Raw genomic sequence first — 18,759 nt, 5'->3', positions numbered from 1 at the left:
GGAGTGTGCCCCTGGCTATCCATAAAGAAAAAACTAGAAAATTGTGCCGTCAGGTTTGCATAATGTAAGGAAATTGAAATGATTTATGTTTACTTTTACTTTTTTAAAATTTTTTTGCAATTACATTTACTTTTGGTACTTAACTATATTTAAAACCAAATACTTTTAGACATTTACTCGAAGTATTTTACTGGGTGACTTTCACTTTTACTTGAGTCATTTTCTATTAAGGTACTTTAACTCAAGTATGACAATTGGGTACTTTTTCCACCACTGGTTATTATATGGTTATAGATATCATCCCATAATTCTCATTTTATGATTACATGTTACTCTTCTCCAGCCTCTCCAACCTAATGTGTGTTTGTGTGTGTGTGTGTGTGTGTGTGTGTATATGGGAGGGGTTGGGGAAATGATCAGAGGACACATTTCCATCTGGATATGTATACAACAAAGTTCAACATTCACCTTCTGCTACCATTTCTGTCAAGCTGTTAAAGCATACAGTTTGACGCATACGTTCTATAAATCCAACGTATGCACCACACCGAATGCATTGAAACTGTCTCTGCAACACAGTGCTGCAAGGCAAACGCAGCGTTTCATTGGAAGTGAATGTAATTCTGGTGTACCAAAATACAATGACGCTGTCGGTGTGTTCAAAGTACACTAAATGTCCAAAAGTTTGTGGACACCTGCTCATTGAACATCTCATTCCAAAATCATGGGCATTAATATGGAGTTGGTCCCCCATTAGCTTCTATAACAGCCTCCACTCTTCTGGGAAGAATTTCCACTAGATGATGGAACATTGCTGCAGGGACATGCTTCCATTCAGCCACAAGAGCATTAGTGAGGTCGGGCACTAATGTTGGGCGATTAGGCCTGTCCTCGCAGTCGGTGTTCCAATTCATCCTAAAGGTGTTCTATGGGGTTGAGGTCAGGGCTCTATGTAGGCCAGTCAAGTTCTTTCACACCGATCTCGAAAAACTATTTCTGTATGGACCTCGCTTTGTGCACGGGGCATTGTCATGCTGAAACAGGAAAGGGCCTTCCCCAAACTGTTGTCACAAGGTTGGAAGCACAGACTCGTCTAGAATGTCATTGTATGCTGTAACGTTAATATTTCCCTTCACTGCAATTAAGGGGCCTAGCCCAAACCATGTAAAACAGCCCCAGACCATTATTCCTCCTCCACCAAACTTTACAGTTGGCACTATGCATTGGGGCAGGTAGCGTTTCTCCTGGCATCTGCCAAACCCAGATTAATCCATCGGACTCCCAGATGGTGAAGCGTGATTCATCACCCCAGAGAACGCATTTCCACTGCTCCAGAGTCCAATGGCAGTGAGCTTTACACCACTCCAGCCGACACTTGGCATTGTGCATGGTGATCTTAGGCTTGTATGCAGCTGCTCGGCCATGAAAACCCATTTCATGTAGCTCCTGATGAATAGTTCTTGCGCTGACTGCTTCCAGAGACAATTTGGAACTTGATAGTGAGTGTTCCAACTGAGGACATATGATTTTTACCCGCTACCCACTTCAGCACTCGGTGGTCCCATCCTGTGAGCTTGTGTGGCCTACCACTTCCCGGCCGAACCGCTGATGCTCCTAGACGTTTCCACTTCACAATAACAGCACTTACAGTTGACTGGGGCAGGTCTAGCAGGACATACATTTCACAAACTGACTTGTTGGAAATGTGGCATCCTATGACACACTGAAAGCTCTTCAGTAAGGCCATTCTACTGTCAATGTTTGTCTATGGAGATTGCATGGCTGTTTGCTCGATTTTATACACCTGTCAGCAATGGGTGTGGCTGAAATAGCCAAATCCACTAATTTTAAGTGGTGCCCACATAATTGTGGTATATATAGTGTATATCTTATCTTACACTAATTAGCTGCATCAATTTTCCCTTGTAGTCACACCCCAAACACAGGAATGTCAGCTACTCCAATGATTTGTCTGCAAACTTGTCCATGACCATCAAACAGATCATGTTTCCATGTTAAATTCCAGCATTTCCCTATGGACTGCTTAATGGTATGCCGACCATCCCACTTAGTGCTCATCAAAGCAATACAAGGGCAGATGCAAAAACATTGGACCTAAAAGCAAGTGTTGTGGTCTCTCTGAGCCTAAGACAAAGCACACTTTGTTTTGGCGATGGGAGGCCAGAATTAAATTGAGCTTCCATGCAGCGAAGGTCACGCATTTGATCTAATAACGGTCACCATGACTGCCAGCCAAACATGCCAAATATAAGACAAACACCTTAACTGAACTATGAATTAAATAACATTGTTACCCCCAGAGTAACAACATGGGAACTCTATGCATGTCTAGACTTTAACCATGTACACTGAACATTTTTTTTCCTAACCTGCAACAATTTCAAAAACTTTACTGTTACACTTCATGTAAGGAAATCAGTCAATTGAAATAAATTCATTAGGCCCTAATCTATGGATTTCACATATGCATCTGTTGGTCACAGATACCCAGAGCATGGGTCAGAAAACCAGTCAGTATCTGATGTGACCACCATTTGCCTCATGCAGCGTGACACATCTCCTTCGCATAGAGTTGATCAGGCTGTTGACTGTGGCCTGTGGAATGTTGTCCCACTCCTCTTCAATGGCTGTGCGAAGTTGCTAGATTTTGTTTGGGAACTGGAATATGCTGTCGTACACATCGATCCAGAGCATCCCAAACATACTCAACGGGTGAAATGTCTGGTGAGTATGCAGGCCATAGAAGAACTGGGACATTTTCAGCTTCCAGAAATTGTGTACAGATCCTTACGACATGGGGCCGTGCATTATCATGCTGAAACATGAGGTGATGGCGGCGGATAAATGGCACGACAATGAGCCTTAGGATCTTGTCATTGTATCTCTGTGCATTGAAATTGGCAACGATAAAATGCAATTGTGTTCATTGTCCGTTGCTTATGGTTGCCCATACCATAACCCCACCGCCACCATGGGGCACTGTGTTCACGATGTTGACATCAGCAAACCACTTGTCCACACGACGCCGCACACACTGTCTGCCATCTGCCCGGTACAGTTGAAAACGTGATTCATCCGTGAAGAGCACACTTCTCCAGCGTGTCAGTGGCCATCGAAGCTGAGCATTTGCCCACTATAGTCGGTTACGATACCGAACTGTGGTCAGGTCAAGACCCTGGTGAGGACGACGAGCACGCAGATCAACTTCCCTGAGACGGTTTCTCACAGTTTGTGCAGGAATCAGCTGTCCGGGTGGCTGGTCACAGATGATCCTACAGGTGAAGAAGACGGATGTGGAGGTTCTAGGCTGATGTGTTTATACATGGTCAGCGGTTGTGAGGCCGGTTTGATGTACTGTCAAATTCTCTAAAAGGATGTTGGAGGTGGCTTATGGTAGAGAAATTAACATTAAATTATTTGGCAACAGCTCTGGTGGACATTCCTGCAGTCAGCATGCTAATTGCACGCTCCCTCAAAACAAAAATCTGTTGCAATGTGTTGTGTGTCCCCAGCACAAAGTGCACATGTGTAATGATCATGCCACACCTGTTAGGTGGATGGATTATCTTGGCAAAGGAGAAATGCTCGCTAACAGGGATGTAAACAAATGTGTGCACAAATTCTGAGAGAAATAGGCTTTATGTGTGTATGGAACATTTCTGGGATCCTTTATTTCAGCTTATGAAACATGGAACCAACCATTTATATTTTTGTTCAGTGTATAATTAACTAAAATCAGATATATGTGCTGTATGGGCAAATGAATGGCAGAAAGTAGTTGAACCTCTTCTGTGTGTTGAGATGTGTAGCCTAGTACCCTTTTCCTGCTCTCTACTTGTATCTTTGCCTTTGTGACATGTTTCCACATCAAACTTTACTAGTGAGACTAAGTGCATCCCTCTTGCTGTGCAGTAATGCCAGTGCATGCTAGTATTTCTCCTGCCATCCTAAGACCAATAGTTTCCAGAGCGACTAGTCCAGGAGTTATAGAGAGGCGCGACAAGTGCGAGACATCATTCTGGAATCATGTAGAGAATGCCCCTGGCCACGGAAAGCACTTACTGTGTAGGATCAGGTTGTAAGGTCTGAAAAGCTTTGGGGCACTCTCACTTCTTTTTAGTTTGTACTACCTAAATGAGCTATTAGCTTTAGGTTGTAGTACTTATTTGCAATCAAGTTATCATATTGCAGTTATGTAGTTGAATAGCTTTTGCATATGTGGGTGAGAATGACAGCTGGGTGTGGGTTTGTTGGTAGGGTTCTGTCTCAATCTGGCAATATGACTGATCTTAATTAGGCAGTCCTTTGAAATCCACAGTGAAACTAAAACAAATCAAAATCAAAGGTTATTTGTCACGCCCGACCGAATACAACAGTGAAATGCTTACTACAAGCCCTTAACCAACAATGCAGTTTTAAGGAAAATAAGTGTTAAGTAAAAAAAAATAGATAAATAAAATAAAAGTATCGAGTAATTAAACAACAGCAGTAAAATAACAATAGCAAGGCTACAGTATATACAGGGGGTACCGGTACAGAGTCAATGGGCGTGGGCACTAGTTAGTCGAGGTAATTTAGGTAATGTGTACATGTAGGTAGAGTTAAAGTGACAATGCATAGATAATAAACAGAGAGTAGCAGCAGTGTAAAAGAGGGGTCTGGGTAGCACTTTGATTAGCTGTTTAGGAGTCTCATGGCTTGGGGGTAGAAGCTGTTAAGAAGCCTTTTGGAACTAGACTTGGTGCTCCGGTACCGCTTGCCGTGCGGTAGCAGAGAGAACATTCTATGACTAGGATGGCTAGAGTCTTTGACAATTTTTAGGGCCTTCCTCTGACACCGCCTGGTATAGAGGTCCTGGATGGCAGGAAGCTTGGCCCCAGTAAAGCACTGGGCTGTACACACTACCCTCTGTAGTGCCTGCGGTCGGAGGCCGAGCAGTTGCCACACCAGGCAGTGATGCATCCAGTCGGGATGCTCTCGATGGTGCAGCTGTAGAACCTGAGGACCCATGCCAAATCTTTTCAGTCTTCTGAGGGGGACCATGTCAGTTTGTTGGTGATGTGGACACCAAGGAACTTGAAGCACTCAACCTGCTCCACTATAGCCCCGTCGATGAGAATGGGGGCGTGCTCGGTCCTCCTTTTCCTGTAGTCCACAATCATCTCCTTTTGTCTTGATCACGTTGAGGGAGAGGTTGTTGTCCTGGCACTACATGGCCAGGTCTCTGATCTCCTCCCTATAGGCTGTCTCATCGTTGTCGGTGATCAGGCCTACCACTGTTGTGTCCTCAGCAAACTCGACGATGGTGTTGGAGTCGTGCCTGGCCATGCAGTCATGAGCGAACAAGGAGTACAGGAGGGGACTGAGCACGCACCCTTGAGGGGCCCCTTTGTTGAGGATCAGCATGGCGGATGTGTTGTTACCTACCCTTACCACTATGGTGTTGAACGCTGAGCTATAGTCAATAAATAGCATTCTCACATAGGTGTTCCTTTTGTCCAGGTGGGAAAGGGCAGTGTTGAGTGCAATAGAGATTGCATCATCTATGCATCTGTTGGGTGGTATGCAAATTGGAGTGGGTCTAGGGTTTCTGGGATAATGGTGTTGATGTGAGCCATGACCAGCCTTTTAAAGCACTTCATGGCTACTGACATAAGTGCTATGGGTCAGTAGTCATTTAGGCAGGTTACCTTAGTGTTCTTGGACACAGGGACTATGGTGGTATCCTTGAAACATGTTGGTATTACAGACTCAGTCAGGGACAGGTTGAAAATGTCAGTGAATACACTTTCCAGTTGGTCAACGCATGCTCAGAGTACATGTCCTGGTAATCCGTCTGGCCCTGCGGCCTTGTGAATGTTGACCTGTTTAAAGGTCTTACTCACACAGTTGTCCGGAACAGCTGATTCTCTCATGCATGTTTCAGTGTTACTTGCCACAGCTCGCGGCTGTGCTTCCGTTTGTAGTCTGTAATAGTTTGCAAGCCCTGCCACATCCAACGAGCATTGGAGGTGTTGTAGTATGATTCAATCTTAGTCCTGTATTGACGCTTTGCCTGTTTGATGGTTTGTCAGAGGGCATAGTGTGATTTCTTATAAGCTTCCCGCTCCTTGAAAGCGGCAGCTCTACTCTTTAGCTCAGTGTAGATGTTGCCTGTAATCCATGGCTTCTGGTTGAGGTATGTGCGTACGTACGTTCACTGTGGGGATGACGTCATCAATGCACTTATTGATGAAGCTAGTGACTGATGTGGTGTACTCCTCAATGCCATCAGAAGAATCGTATTCCAGTTTATTCTAGCAAAACAGTCCTGTAGCTTAGCATCTGCTTCATCTGGCCACTTTTTTATTGACCGAGTCAATGGTGCTTCCTGCTTTAGTTTTTGTTTGTAAGCAGGTATCAGGAGGATAGAATTATGGTCAGATTTGCCAAATGGAGGGAGAGCTTTGTACATGTCTCTGTGTGTGGAGTAAAGGTAGCCTAGAGTTTTTGTCCCTCTGGTTGCACATTTAACATGCTGGTATAAATTAGGTAAAATGGATTTAAGTTTCCCTGCATTAAAGTCCCTGGCCACTAGGAGCGCCGCCTCTGGATGAGCATTTTCCTGTTTGCGTATGGCCGTATACAGCTCATTGGGTGCGGTCTTAGTGCCAGCATCGGTTTGTGGTGGTAAATAGACAGCTACGAAGAATATAGATGAATATCCTCTTGGTAAATAGTGTGGACTATAGCTTATCATGAGATACTCTACCTCAGGCGAGCAAAACCTTGAGACTTCCTTAGATATTGTGCACCAGCCATTGTTTACAAATATACATAGACCGCCTCTTACCAGACGCCGCTGTTCTATCCTGCCGAAAAAGCGTAAAACCCGCCAGCTGTATGTTATTAATGTCGTCGTTCAGCCACGACTCGGTGAAACATAAGATATTACAGTTTTTAATGTCCTGTTGGTAGGATATACGTGGTCGTAGTTTGTCTATTTTTTTCTATTGATTGTACATTTGCTAATAGGACCGATGGTAAAGGGAGATTACACACTCACCGTCGGATCCTTACAAGGCACCCAGACCTTCGTCCCCGATATCTCTGTGTCTTTCCCCTACGAATGACAGGGATGAGGGCCTTGTCGGACGTCTGAAGTAAATTCTTCCCGTTCAACTCGGTAAAGAAAAAGTATTCCTCCAGTATGGGGTGAGGTAATCACTGTCCTGGTATCTAGAAGCTCTTTTCGGTTATAAGACACAGTGGCAGAAACATTATGTACAAAATAAGTTACAAATAACGCGAAACAACAAACAGCAGCCATCTCCTCTGGTGCCATTATAACATTCTGTAACCAGACATGGTCGTGGTCCCTTGGTACAGACAGAGAGAGAAATCCCTGAAATGTCTCTCTGGTTGTGATTGTACCAGGCTTACGCTGAATTCCAGGTATACCAATCCCTGGACAAAATTGTATTAGATATGGATCACAGTTCACCGGATAAAATTCTCTCTTACCTCTGGAAGCTTTTAATATAATAATACAGATTTTTTTTTTGCTTGCGCACTCTATAGTTTATTTTGCTAAATCATATTTTGAAGCATCATAAAGCACTGACAAAACATTTATGCTTAATCCAGGACATACAGTATATGTCAGTTTCAAAAGTTGGAAACGTTTGAATATTTAATCAGCTACGGTTCAGCACTGACCAAGTCAGGTGATGGCTTTGTGTTGGTTTCCTCATCTGCCTGTGACGGTCATGGTTCAGTCCATTCTCAGAGGTTCCAGAGCTAGCCTCTCTGATGTCTTGGGGGATAGAGGAAACTGAGAGGTGGACTGGGCTAGTTGGGCTACTCGCCATTTCTCTGTGGTTTGTGCCCTATGTGAGGCCACTGTCCTGCAGGATAGGGCCATAGGCAGCGTCTTCAGTTTCCTGTGCTGTGGTGCATTATTCATAGAGGATGTGCCTATGTGGCGGCAGCAAGCAGCAGCGGCTGCAGTAGGAAGAGTGACAGTGAAAGAGCTAGGCCTGTGTTTGTATGTGTGTGTGCTGACTCCTCAGTCCTAAGTGTTATGAAAGCACACAGGCTTAGCTCTTTCCTCTCTAGTCTGTTTCCAAACACACACGCGTGCACACACACACACACATACACACGCACGCACACACACACTTGCACACACACAAGGTCATTCATTAACGTTGCCATCATGACGGACATAACACAGTCCCTCTGCCTCCCTTCATCTCACCGAAGCCTCAGTGGCAGAGCTGTGGGAAGTAGGCTTGGTCGGTACACCGTTTATACCGCACGCCGGGGTATTTTCAAATACCGACGGTATGATTTTAAATGCCGTAAATAACAATAACAATAACAATACTTTTTTTTTAAATGCGGGGGTTGGGGGCACCAACGTCTCGCGGGGGCTGCGGGGGCTGCCGGGGGTGCATGCAATGCCACTCCTTAACTATAAGTTAAGAATAACTGGAACAAATCTAAGCTGTGTCAAATAAATGATATGCAGCTCAGGGCTCCAGCTATTCATTTGGTTTGCTAACTATCTAGCTAAGTGGCTAGATGTCAAGACCAGGCTTCTTGGTGATAGTAGAGACATTTAATCCCCACTTGGATCAAAATCCTTGTTGCCTAAATTATTTTGTGCGTCAAAAATGTGTATACTTTTTTGGGGGTATAGCGCCCCTTGTGTGCACTTCCGGTAATACTGTATACCCCGGTATGGTACAGAAACGGTATGACGGTATGGAAATCTAGATACCGCCCAACCCTAGTGGGAAGGATAAACATCTGGGTCTGGACAGTGAGACAATATATTCTGGCTTGTGTCAGTGCTCCTCACATCTATCGTTGCGATGGCACTGTATTATGAAGTTAAACAGTGTATACAGATAAACTGTACTAGCCAGCACTGGTGACCCCTATGACAGGGTGTGTGTAGAGTGGATACATAGAGTATCAGCTGGTTGACCTCACATCTGTTAGTGTTGAAAGTGGTTTAAAATGGCAATTTATTGCCTTGAGTAATGAATCACCAGCGAAATCTAGTATTTACGATTCAATGCATTTGTAGGATTCTGCACATTCTATAGACTTATACTAAATCTTTACAATATTACACACAAATCTCTATTTAGAAGAGATTTGACATCTGTGATATCAATTCAGACTGATTAAAGATTCAACTCTTGGACCGTGACCCTATAATTCAACATTGCTAATATTTTCTTTTAAAAGATGCGTTAGTACAAGTTTGCCATGTAAAGGGCAGGTGTATAGGGGTTGTAAAGTAACATGTCAACTAAGATAGTGGACAATAAAGAAAAGCATAACCAAAGATCCATGTCTCCTATTACTCCCCAGATACCTGTTGGAGCAGGATTTCCCTGGAATGCGGATCGGGCCAGAGCCCACCACAGACTCCTTCATTGCAGTGATGCACGGAGACACAGAGGGGCTGATCCCTGGCAACGCCCTGGTGGTCGACCCCAAGAAACCCTTCAGGAAGCTCAACGCCTTCGGAAACGCCTTTCTCAACAGGTGAGACTATAACCGTCCACATGTAGTGTTTTTTATTCATCTATATCAGTGGTTCCCTTTTTATAGTCCTGTACCCCTTCAAACATTCAACCTCCAGCTGCGTACCCCCTCTAGCACCAGGGTCAGCGCTCTCTCAAATGTTGTTTTTTTGCCATCATTGTAAGCCTGCCACACACACACTAAACGATATGTCTATTAAACATAAGAATGAGTGTGAGTTTTTGTCACAACCCGGCTCGTAGGAAGTGACAAAGAGCTCTTATAGGACCAGGGCACAAATAATATTATAATAATAATCAATAATTTTGCTCTTTATTTAGCGTCTTACATAAAAAACCTTATTTGTTAATCGAAAATTGTGAATAATTCACCACAGGTTAATGAGAAGGGTGTGCTTGAAAGGATGCACATAACTCTGCAATGTTGGGTTGTATTGGAGAGAGTCTATCTTAAATAATTTTCCACACACAGTCTGTGCCTGTATTTTGTTTTCATGCTAGTGAGGGCCGAGAATCCACTCTCACATAGGTACGTGGTTGGAAAGTGCATCAGTGTCTTAACAGCGCGATATGCCAAGGCAGGATATTCTGAGCGCAGCCCAATCCAGAAATCTGGCAGTAGCTTCTGATTAAATTACATTTTCACAGAACTGCTTGTTGCAATTTCGATGAGACTCTCTTGTTCAGATATCGGTAAGTGGACTGGAGGCAGGGCATGAAAGGGATAATGAATCCAGTTGCTTGTGTCATCCGTTTCGGGAAAGTACCTGGGTAATTACGCATGCAACTCACTCAGGTGCTTCGCTATATCACATTTGACATTGTCCGTAAGCTTGAGTTCATTTGCACACAAAAAATCATACAATGATGGAAAGACTTGTGTGTTGTCCTTGTTAATGCAGACAGAAAAGAGCTCCAGCTTCTTAATTATAGCCTCAATTTTGTCCCGCACATTGACTATAGTTGCGGAGAGTCCCTGTAATCCTAGATTCAGATCATTCAGGCGAGAAAAAACATCTCCCAAATAGGCCAGTCGTGTGAAAAACTCATCATCATGCAAGCGGTCAGACAAGTGAAAATCAGTAAAGAAAACTTTAAGCTCGTCTCTCAATTTAAAAAAAACTTGTCAATACTTTGGTTAATGTGATTGGATGTTAATTATTTGACGAGGCTACCTGTATTTGACATTGTGTTGTTATTTCACTGAACACTAGATGGTTGAATTTTATTTTTGGCAGTAAAATGAGGCTACTCAGGCGAGAAAAAAATCTCACCCAAATGTATAGCCCCGTTGGAAAATCTAAATGGACTGTTTTTAAATGTGAATCACATTGTTATTTGGTGTACCCCGACGGCGTTGCACATATCCCAGTTTGGGAATACCTGATCTATAGAGTTGGATGACTCATGTTTGTATACAGTAAATGAAAAGTGCACTGTTATGGGTTGTTTTTAGTTGCCTTATCAAAGATGGAATGGTGAATGTTCAGTAACTTATTAGCATTGAGTATCAATACTGTGCATCAAAGAAAGTAGTTGTATGAGTTCCACATTTCTAAAGGCCCCTGGGAGAAGAAGTTTTTCAAACTTGCTTTGAGTTTGCTCAAATGGCCAAAAGATTTCTCTGGAACTCTACTAGTTAGTCATGTGAGTGTTTCTCTGGGCTCCTGCTGAGTTTCCAATAAGTTTCAGATTACAATTTAATTTGAAATTCCAATTTGTTTTGGAATACTCCCACGCTTTGATTTATGTAGGGAATCATTGTAAGTTGCTTAGCTTACTGATGCCAACGTTTTAAGTATTTCTCAGTTGGCATGAAACTCACAGTCCTTGAGAGAAGGAAAGGGAGGAAGGCGGACTGAGTGTAGGAGCGAGAGTGAAAGTTAAGTTTAGCCTTCCTCAACGGTAGCTGTGTTTACTATGTCACAGGATGATATCATGTCACAGGATGATATCATGTCACAGGATTATTTTTTTTGTAACAGTATTTTTTATTGGAGTTTCACAATTTTCACCCATATTAAGAGATACAACAACAAAGACAAGGCAAAAAAAACAGCACTCGCTTACACATATCCGTATGTATGCACGCACGTACACACACACCCACCGTTTCCCTCTCCCCGCTTCTCTCACCCCATCCCCCTCATTGCATCCCTCAATACATACATTTTAAACAAACATAAACAGAAAAAAAATAACAATAAAGACATAATAAATAAATAAAATAAAATGCTCAGTTTAAACCAAGAAGTTGAGTTCCTCACACGGACCGTACAGTGTAATTCTGGAATACATAGATCACCATTCTAAGAGAATCCTTGCAGCATAATAGCTGATACTTCAGGTTCTAGGTAATTTAGGTAAGGTTCCCATACTTTGTAGAACTGATCTGTCTTAGAGTGCAATGTACATGTCAGATATTCCAGCGGGACCCATTCAAATAGTATCTTATGCCAATCTTTAATAGAGGGAACCTTATCACTAATCCACTGTAAAAGTATGTTTTTTCTCGCTGCGAAGGTGAGGATGTTGTAAAGCCTCCTCTTACCCACAGAAGTTACATGCCTACTAGGGAGACCTAACAGTAGAGAAACTGGGTCCAATTCTAGATCGACCCCTAGGATCTTTTCAATCTCTTGCAGAACACCAGACCAATATCTTTGTATTTTGGGACATGACCATAAACAATGTGTTAGGGAGCCTGTATCAGTTTTACATTTGAGACACTGAGGAGAGGAGGAAGCGGGGCTAAATGCATGTCTGCGATTTGGGGATATATGCAATCTGTGTATTATTCTTAATTGAATTGCTCTAGTACGATTACATATAGATATTGTTTTTGCATATTTCCAAATGTCCTCCCACATCTCTTCGTCAATGGTAACAGACAGTTCTTTCTCCCACACTTGTTTCACTCTCTGTGTGTCGACAGCGGAAAAGGACCTTAAAGCATCATAAAACAGACTTACAGACATTTTCCTTTGTGGGGAAAAAAGCATTCTTTCAATGACAGACATATCAGGGTTACCAATTAAGGTGGTGCTCTTCAGAATATAGTGTCTTACTTGTAGGAAACGGAAAAAGTCCTGCTTTGGGAGTTGATATTTCTCGACCATCTGCTCAAATGACAATAAAATCTTATCCGCAAATAAGTCATTTAGTCTGCGTATGCCCTTATTAAGCCAAACGTTAAAGCCAGCATCCAGCAATCCTGGGACAAAATCTGGGTTGTTAAGAATTGGGGTAAGAGCAGAGGTTAGTTTGGACCTTCCCAGGAAACGTTGAACTGACCTCCATACTTTGAGTGTGTTAAGTGTAATTGGGTTGTTACAGCGATCTTTTACAGACTTGAAACTTGTGAGAAACAAAAGGTCCTGTAAAGGGTATTTTGAAAGAGAAGTCTCAATGTCTAACCAAATAGAGGAGTCATCGTTTGTGATCCAGTCTGAGATATAACATAGGTGGGCACACCACTGATAGAGCCTGATATTGGGTAGATCCAAGCCACCCATAGAATTTGGCAGCTGCAATATTGCCATCTTAAGTCTTGGCTTGCGTTTACTCCATATAAAGGAACTTAGCCATCCATTTACATCCTTTATTACCTTATTGGAGAGTAATACTGGGATCATTTGGATTGGGTAAAGTAGCCTAGGTAAAATGTTCATTTTCAAGAGGGATATTCTACCCAACCATGAAATCGGAAGCGAGTTCCAGCGCTCCAGATCCTGTCTTATTGTGTCAAACAAGGGAACAAAATTGGCTTTGTACATTTGTTGGAATTTAGGAGTTACAAATATACCCAGATACGTAAAACCTGAGGGAGACCATTTAAAAGGGAAGGGGGGAGAAGTGTTAGGTACAGAGTGAAGGTTACCAAGTGGCATAGCCTCTGATTTAGTTAGGTTAATCTTGTAGCCTGAGAATTCGCTGAATAACTCAATAGTGTTAATCAGAGATGTGATTGAAGTCTCGGGATTAGAAATAAATATCAGGACATCATCAGCATACAAGCTTATTTTATGGTGAACATCACCAATGAGCAGCCCCTGTATAGCAGGCGTTACCCTGATGGCCTCGGCCAGTGGTTCCATAACAAGTGCAAATAGGAGGGGGGACAGAGGACAGCCCTGTCTGGTACCTCTGTGTATAGAGAAGCTATTTGACCGTAGTCCATTAGTAAGGACAGCAGCCTGAGGATCATCATATAAAACTTTCACCCATTTTATAAAGTTGTCCCCCAGACCAAATTTATTTAGAGCAAAGAATAGGTAAGACCACTCCACACGATCAAATGCTTTCTCCGCATCTAGGGAGAGCACAAGACCATCCATAGCACTTTGTTGGTAGACTTCAATTACATTAAGGAGCCGTCTGACATTGTTACATGACCTACGTCCCTTAATGAAGCCAGTTTGGTCTCCTTTCACAATCAGTGGCAGTGAGTCCTCTAATCTTGTGGCTAGAATTTTAGAAAGCAATTTTCTATCCACATTCAGAAGAGAAATTGGTCTGTACGAGGAACAAGACTCCGGACATTTTCCCTTTTTGAGAATAAGTGATATGTTGGCTTCTCGCAGCGTTTGGGGGAGCTGGTCATTTGAAAATGAGTGGTTAAACATATAACGCAATGGCTCAAGGATCAGGCCATGGAACTCTTTATAGAACTCACTACAAAACCCGTCCGGTCCTGGGGCCTTACCATTTTGCAGATTCTTAATTGCGGACATTATCTCTTCCTCAGTAATAGGGGCATTAAGGAGAGACTTCTGTTCTTCGGAGATAGTAGGGAGCTCAATCTTAGAAAAGAAGTTCTCCATTAACTTGGGTGCGTCATTTGGCAGTTCTGAGGCGTAAAGATTTGCATAAAATGTCTTAAATGAGTCATTTATCAATTTATTTTCATATAAATGATTGCCATCATAATCAGTAATAGCCGCAATTGACTGTGAGTCAGCTGTCTTTTTAGCTAGGTACGCCAAGTACTTTCCTGGCTTATCGCCATGTTCATATAGCTTTTGCTTGACAAATCTCATTTTCTTTTCAGCGTCCTGTGTTAGGAGGGAGTCCAGCGTTGATCTAATGACTGCTATTTCCTTTAATAGGGCAGGAGTGGGAGTTTTAATGTAGTCCTTCTCTTTAGTTCCCAATTCACCCTCTAGTGTTTTTTGCTTTTCACGCTTTTTCCGCCTCTTAGTGGCTGCGTATGACATAATCAGACCCCTGGCGTACGCCTTACAGGTTTCCCAAAGGAGTGAGGGGTTATCTGTTGATTGAGAGTTAATAGAGAAAAATGCTTTAAACTCTGTAATAAAATATGATGTGAATGTATGGTCTTTAAGAATGGTTGTATTCAACCTCCAATGTCTTGACTGATTGAATGCCCCATTGAGTTTTATGTCCAGGATCACCTCCGCATGATCAGATATGACTATGCTTCCTATCCTAGCGGATAAAACAGACTGCAGCGACGTCCTGGGCATAAAAAAGTAATCTATTCTAGTCTGACATCCATGAGGTGCAGAGAAAAAAGTGAACTCTCTGTTGGAGGGATGAAAAGCTCTCCAAACATCAGCATACCCCAGATCATCACAAATGGCTGTAAGTGACTTAGCTTGAGGAGAGAGCGAGGCTATACCACTGGGAAGCTTATCAATAAGGGGGTTCAACAAACAATTAAAATCCCCTCCAACCACTGCAGTGTCTGAGTTTAATTCTGAAAAGTCTAGAAATACCTTAGTGAGGAAGTCAGGGGGGTGGGCAGGGGGGAAGTAAATATTCATTATGGAAATGCTCTGCCCTTGTAAAGTACCATTAATTATAACAAAGCGACCCAATTTATCTTTCACACACTTCAAGACCTTAAATGGCAGGTTCTTTTTCACAAGAATTGCTACACCTCTACTTCTGGATGTAAATGATGAAAAATACACTTGACCAAACCCCCCTTGTTGTAATTTCAGATGCTCCTTATCATTCAAATGGGTTTCTTGTAACAGGGCAATATCAATATTTTATTTTTTCAAAAAGGATAGTATCTTCTTCCTTTTAATGGGATTATGGCTCCCTCTAATGTTCCATGTACATACACGTAGTCTGTTACCTGCCATTGCGCTTTGACCATTCAATATCCAGACTGAATCTTACTGTAAAAATGGGGTGGTACCTTTTTCCATGTGTTGAACTCTCCTGTATCTCACTGAGCGTAAACAAACGATATGAACCCTGAACTTGAACTATACAAAACCCAAAAAATAAACATGTAAAAATCCAAAAGGGGGTTTTCCCACTAGCTAACATGCAGGGGATTTCAACTTTCCAATGTAGACTCTTAAGTCCGCATTGCCACTCAATAGCCTCATCCTTTATATATGTGGAAATTAAAATCAATAGAAGAAGATTGAGGCTCTTCCACCTAAAACCAAGCCTGGGCACCAATATAGGTTCACACATATCTCAGTCTGAGCTACGGCGGCAGTTACTTTAGCAAGAAAAATAATACCGATACGAATATTACTGAACAGGAGCACATGAGAACTTACACCACTGTTTCATGATCAGATTCAAAATAAAATAAGACGTTATCCTATGCTGCGGAGGTGCAGCTTAAGGTTATTTACCCGAGAGAGTCAATAAACGCAGCAGCCTCTTCAGATGTGTAGAGTTCAATGTGGCCGGGTACAGCAGTGCGTAGTCGATCTTCATTCTCTTGAGTCGAGCCTTCACCTCATCAAACGCTTTGCGCCTTCGTACAACCGCTGTGGAATAATCATTGAAGAATGAGACCTTTGGACCTTTACGTTGACTACCGTCAGAACCGATGTTTCTAGCCGCATCCATGACGCGCTGCTTGTCGGTAAAGTTGTGGAACTTTATAACCACTGGTCGTGGGCGCTGATTGGGACCGGGTATCGGTGCTTGAGAGCGATGTGCTCTGTCTAGCTTCACACGACCAGCCTTAGTGTCCATTTGTAGGTAGCCAGGGATCCATTCCTCAAAAAATTTTACTGAACGTGTCCCTTCAGAATTTTCCGGGAGTCCCACAACACGGGTATTGCATCTGCGTCCTCGATTATCCAAGTCGTCAATGTGCTCCGCCATTTCGCGCACCTGCTTCTCAAGTGCTTTTATCTTAGTGTCCATGGATGTAGTTGAAGTTTCCACAGTAGCAATTCTTCCTTCCGCCTCATCAACACGTTTGACAACCCTCTGTAGTTCAGCTGAATGGCCTGCTATTGCTTCCAGGACCGTTCTTATCTTAATATCGATCACTTTAGTAATGTTATCTGTCATCCTTTGAATCACCAGGTCCATTGTGCCTGGATCCGCAATGTTGTTAGATTCGCTAACGTTAGCTAGCTCCTCCTGCACCTCTACAGGGATGACGGTTTTGGTCAACTTCTTAGTAGCTCTGTTGGGCATGTTGTCGGAGATTTTTGAGAAATAGTCGCCAAGACTCATTGTAGGGTAACTTATTTAGCCAATTCTACCACTTTTTCAAGCTAGGAGATTAATGTAAGGATATAAATTTACGAATACCGCGTGAGCTCGCTGAAACACCGTGTTCTCTCTACGGCGCCATTTTGTTCCCCACAGGATGATTTTTATTTATTTATTTTTTATTTTATTTCACCTTTATTTAACCAGGTAGGCAAGTTGAGAACAAGTTCTCATTTACAATTGCGACCTGGCCAAGATAAAGCAAAGCAGTTCGACAACATACAACGACACAGAGTTACACATGGAGTAGAACAACATACAATCAATGATGCAGTAGAAAAAAATAAGACTATATACAATGTGAGCAAATGATGTGAGATAAGGGAGGTAAAGGCAAAAAAATGCCATGGTGGCAAAGTAAATAAAGTATAGCAAGAAAAACACTGGAAAGGTAGATTTGTAGTTTGAAGAAAGTTCAAAGTTAAAATATAAATAATATGGTGCAAAGGAGTAAAATAAATAAAATAAATAAATACAGTAGGGGAAGAGGTAGTAGATTGGGCTAAATTATAGATGGGCTATGTACAGGTGCAGTGATCTGTGAGCTGCTCTGACAGCTGGTGCTTAAAGCTAGTGAGGGAGATAAGTGTTTCCAGTTTCAAAGATTTTTGTAGTTCGTTCCAGTCATTGGCAGCAGAGAACTGGAAGGAGAGACGACCAAAGGAGGAGTTGGCTTTAGGGGTGACCAGGGAGATATACCTGCTGGAGCGAGTGCTACAGGTGGGTGCTGCTATGGTGACCAGTGAGCGGAGATAAGGGGGGACTTTACCTAGCAGGGTCTTGTAGATGACCTGGAGCCAATGTGTTTGGCGACGATTATGAAGCGAAGGCCAGCCAACGAGAGCGTACAGGTCGCAGTGGTGGGTAGTATATGGGGCTTTGGTGACAAAACGGATGGCACTGTGATAGACTGCATCCAGCTTGTTGAGTAGGGTATTGGAGGCTATTTTGTAAATGACATCGCCGAAGTCGAGGATTGGTAGGATGGTCAGTTTTACGAGGGTATGTTTGGCAGCATGAGTGAAGGATGCTTTGTTGCGAAATAGGAAGCCAATTCTAGGTTTCACTTTGGATTGGAGATGATTGATGTGAGTCTGGAAGGAGAGTTTACAGTCTAACCAGACACCTAGGTATTTGTAGTTGTCCACAAATTCTAAGTTAGAACCGTCCAGAGAAGTTATGCTGGACGGGCGGGCAGGTGCAGGCAGCGATCGGTTGAAGAGCATGCATTTAGTTTTACTTGTGTTTAGGAGCAGTTGGAGACCACGGAAGGAGAGTTGAATGGCATTGAAGCTCGTCTGGAGGGTTGTTAACAGTGTCCAAAGAAGGGCCAGAAGTATACAGAATGGTGTCGTCTGCGTAGAGGTGGATCAGAGATTCACCAGCAGCAATATCATGATATCATGTCACAGGATGATATCATGTCACAGGATGATATCATATCACAGGATGATATCATGTCACAGGATGATATCATGCCACGAGGAGAGACCTGCTACACAAGCTCTACATTCCACCTCTGATTGAATTTCCCTCTGCTCACCACCAAGGGTGGTGTTTCCCTCTGCTCCCCATTTAGTGGCAGACCGTCAGTGGGTCTGTTAACCCTTATCATCTGATGTGTGCGTGTCATACATACCTCACACCTCGCTCTGGGTAAGGGCTCGCTGCTCACTGACTTATTACCTATTAA

General features: G+C 42.9%; 1 protein-coding gene across 3 annotated transcripts in view; it reads left to right on the top strand.

The window, feature by feature from the left end:
• LOC115174772 (EH domain-containing protein 3) overlaps positions 1–18,759 on the top strand; it is a 46,750-nt gene that overhangs the window by 1,516 nt on the left and 26,475 nt on the right. For all 3 annotated transcript variants that reach the window (XM_029733653.1, XM_029733652.1, XM_029733654.1), the window contains one exon: positions 9,388–9,564. In XM_029733653.1, coding sequence (XP_029589513.1) covers positions 9,388–9,564 — 177 coding nt within the window. The remainder of the gene's footprint in view (positions 1–9,387; positions 9,565–18,759) is intronic.

Source organism: Salmo trutta, chromosome 35 (genome assembly GCF_901001165.1).
Source record: "Salmo trutta chromosome 35, fSalTru1.1, whole genome shotgun sequence".
Lineage (NCBI taxonomy): Eukaryota > Metazoa > Chordata > Actinopteri > Salmoniformes > Salmonidae > Salmo > Salmo trutta.
Note: the sequence above shows the minus strand (reverse complement) of the source record. Positions and strands in the feature narration are given on the sequence as shown.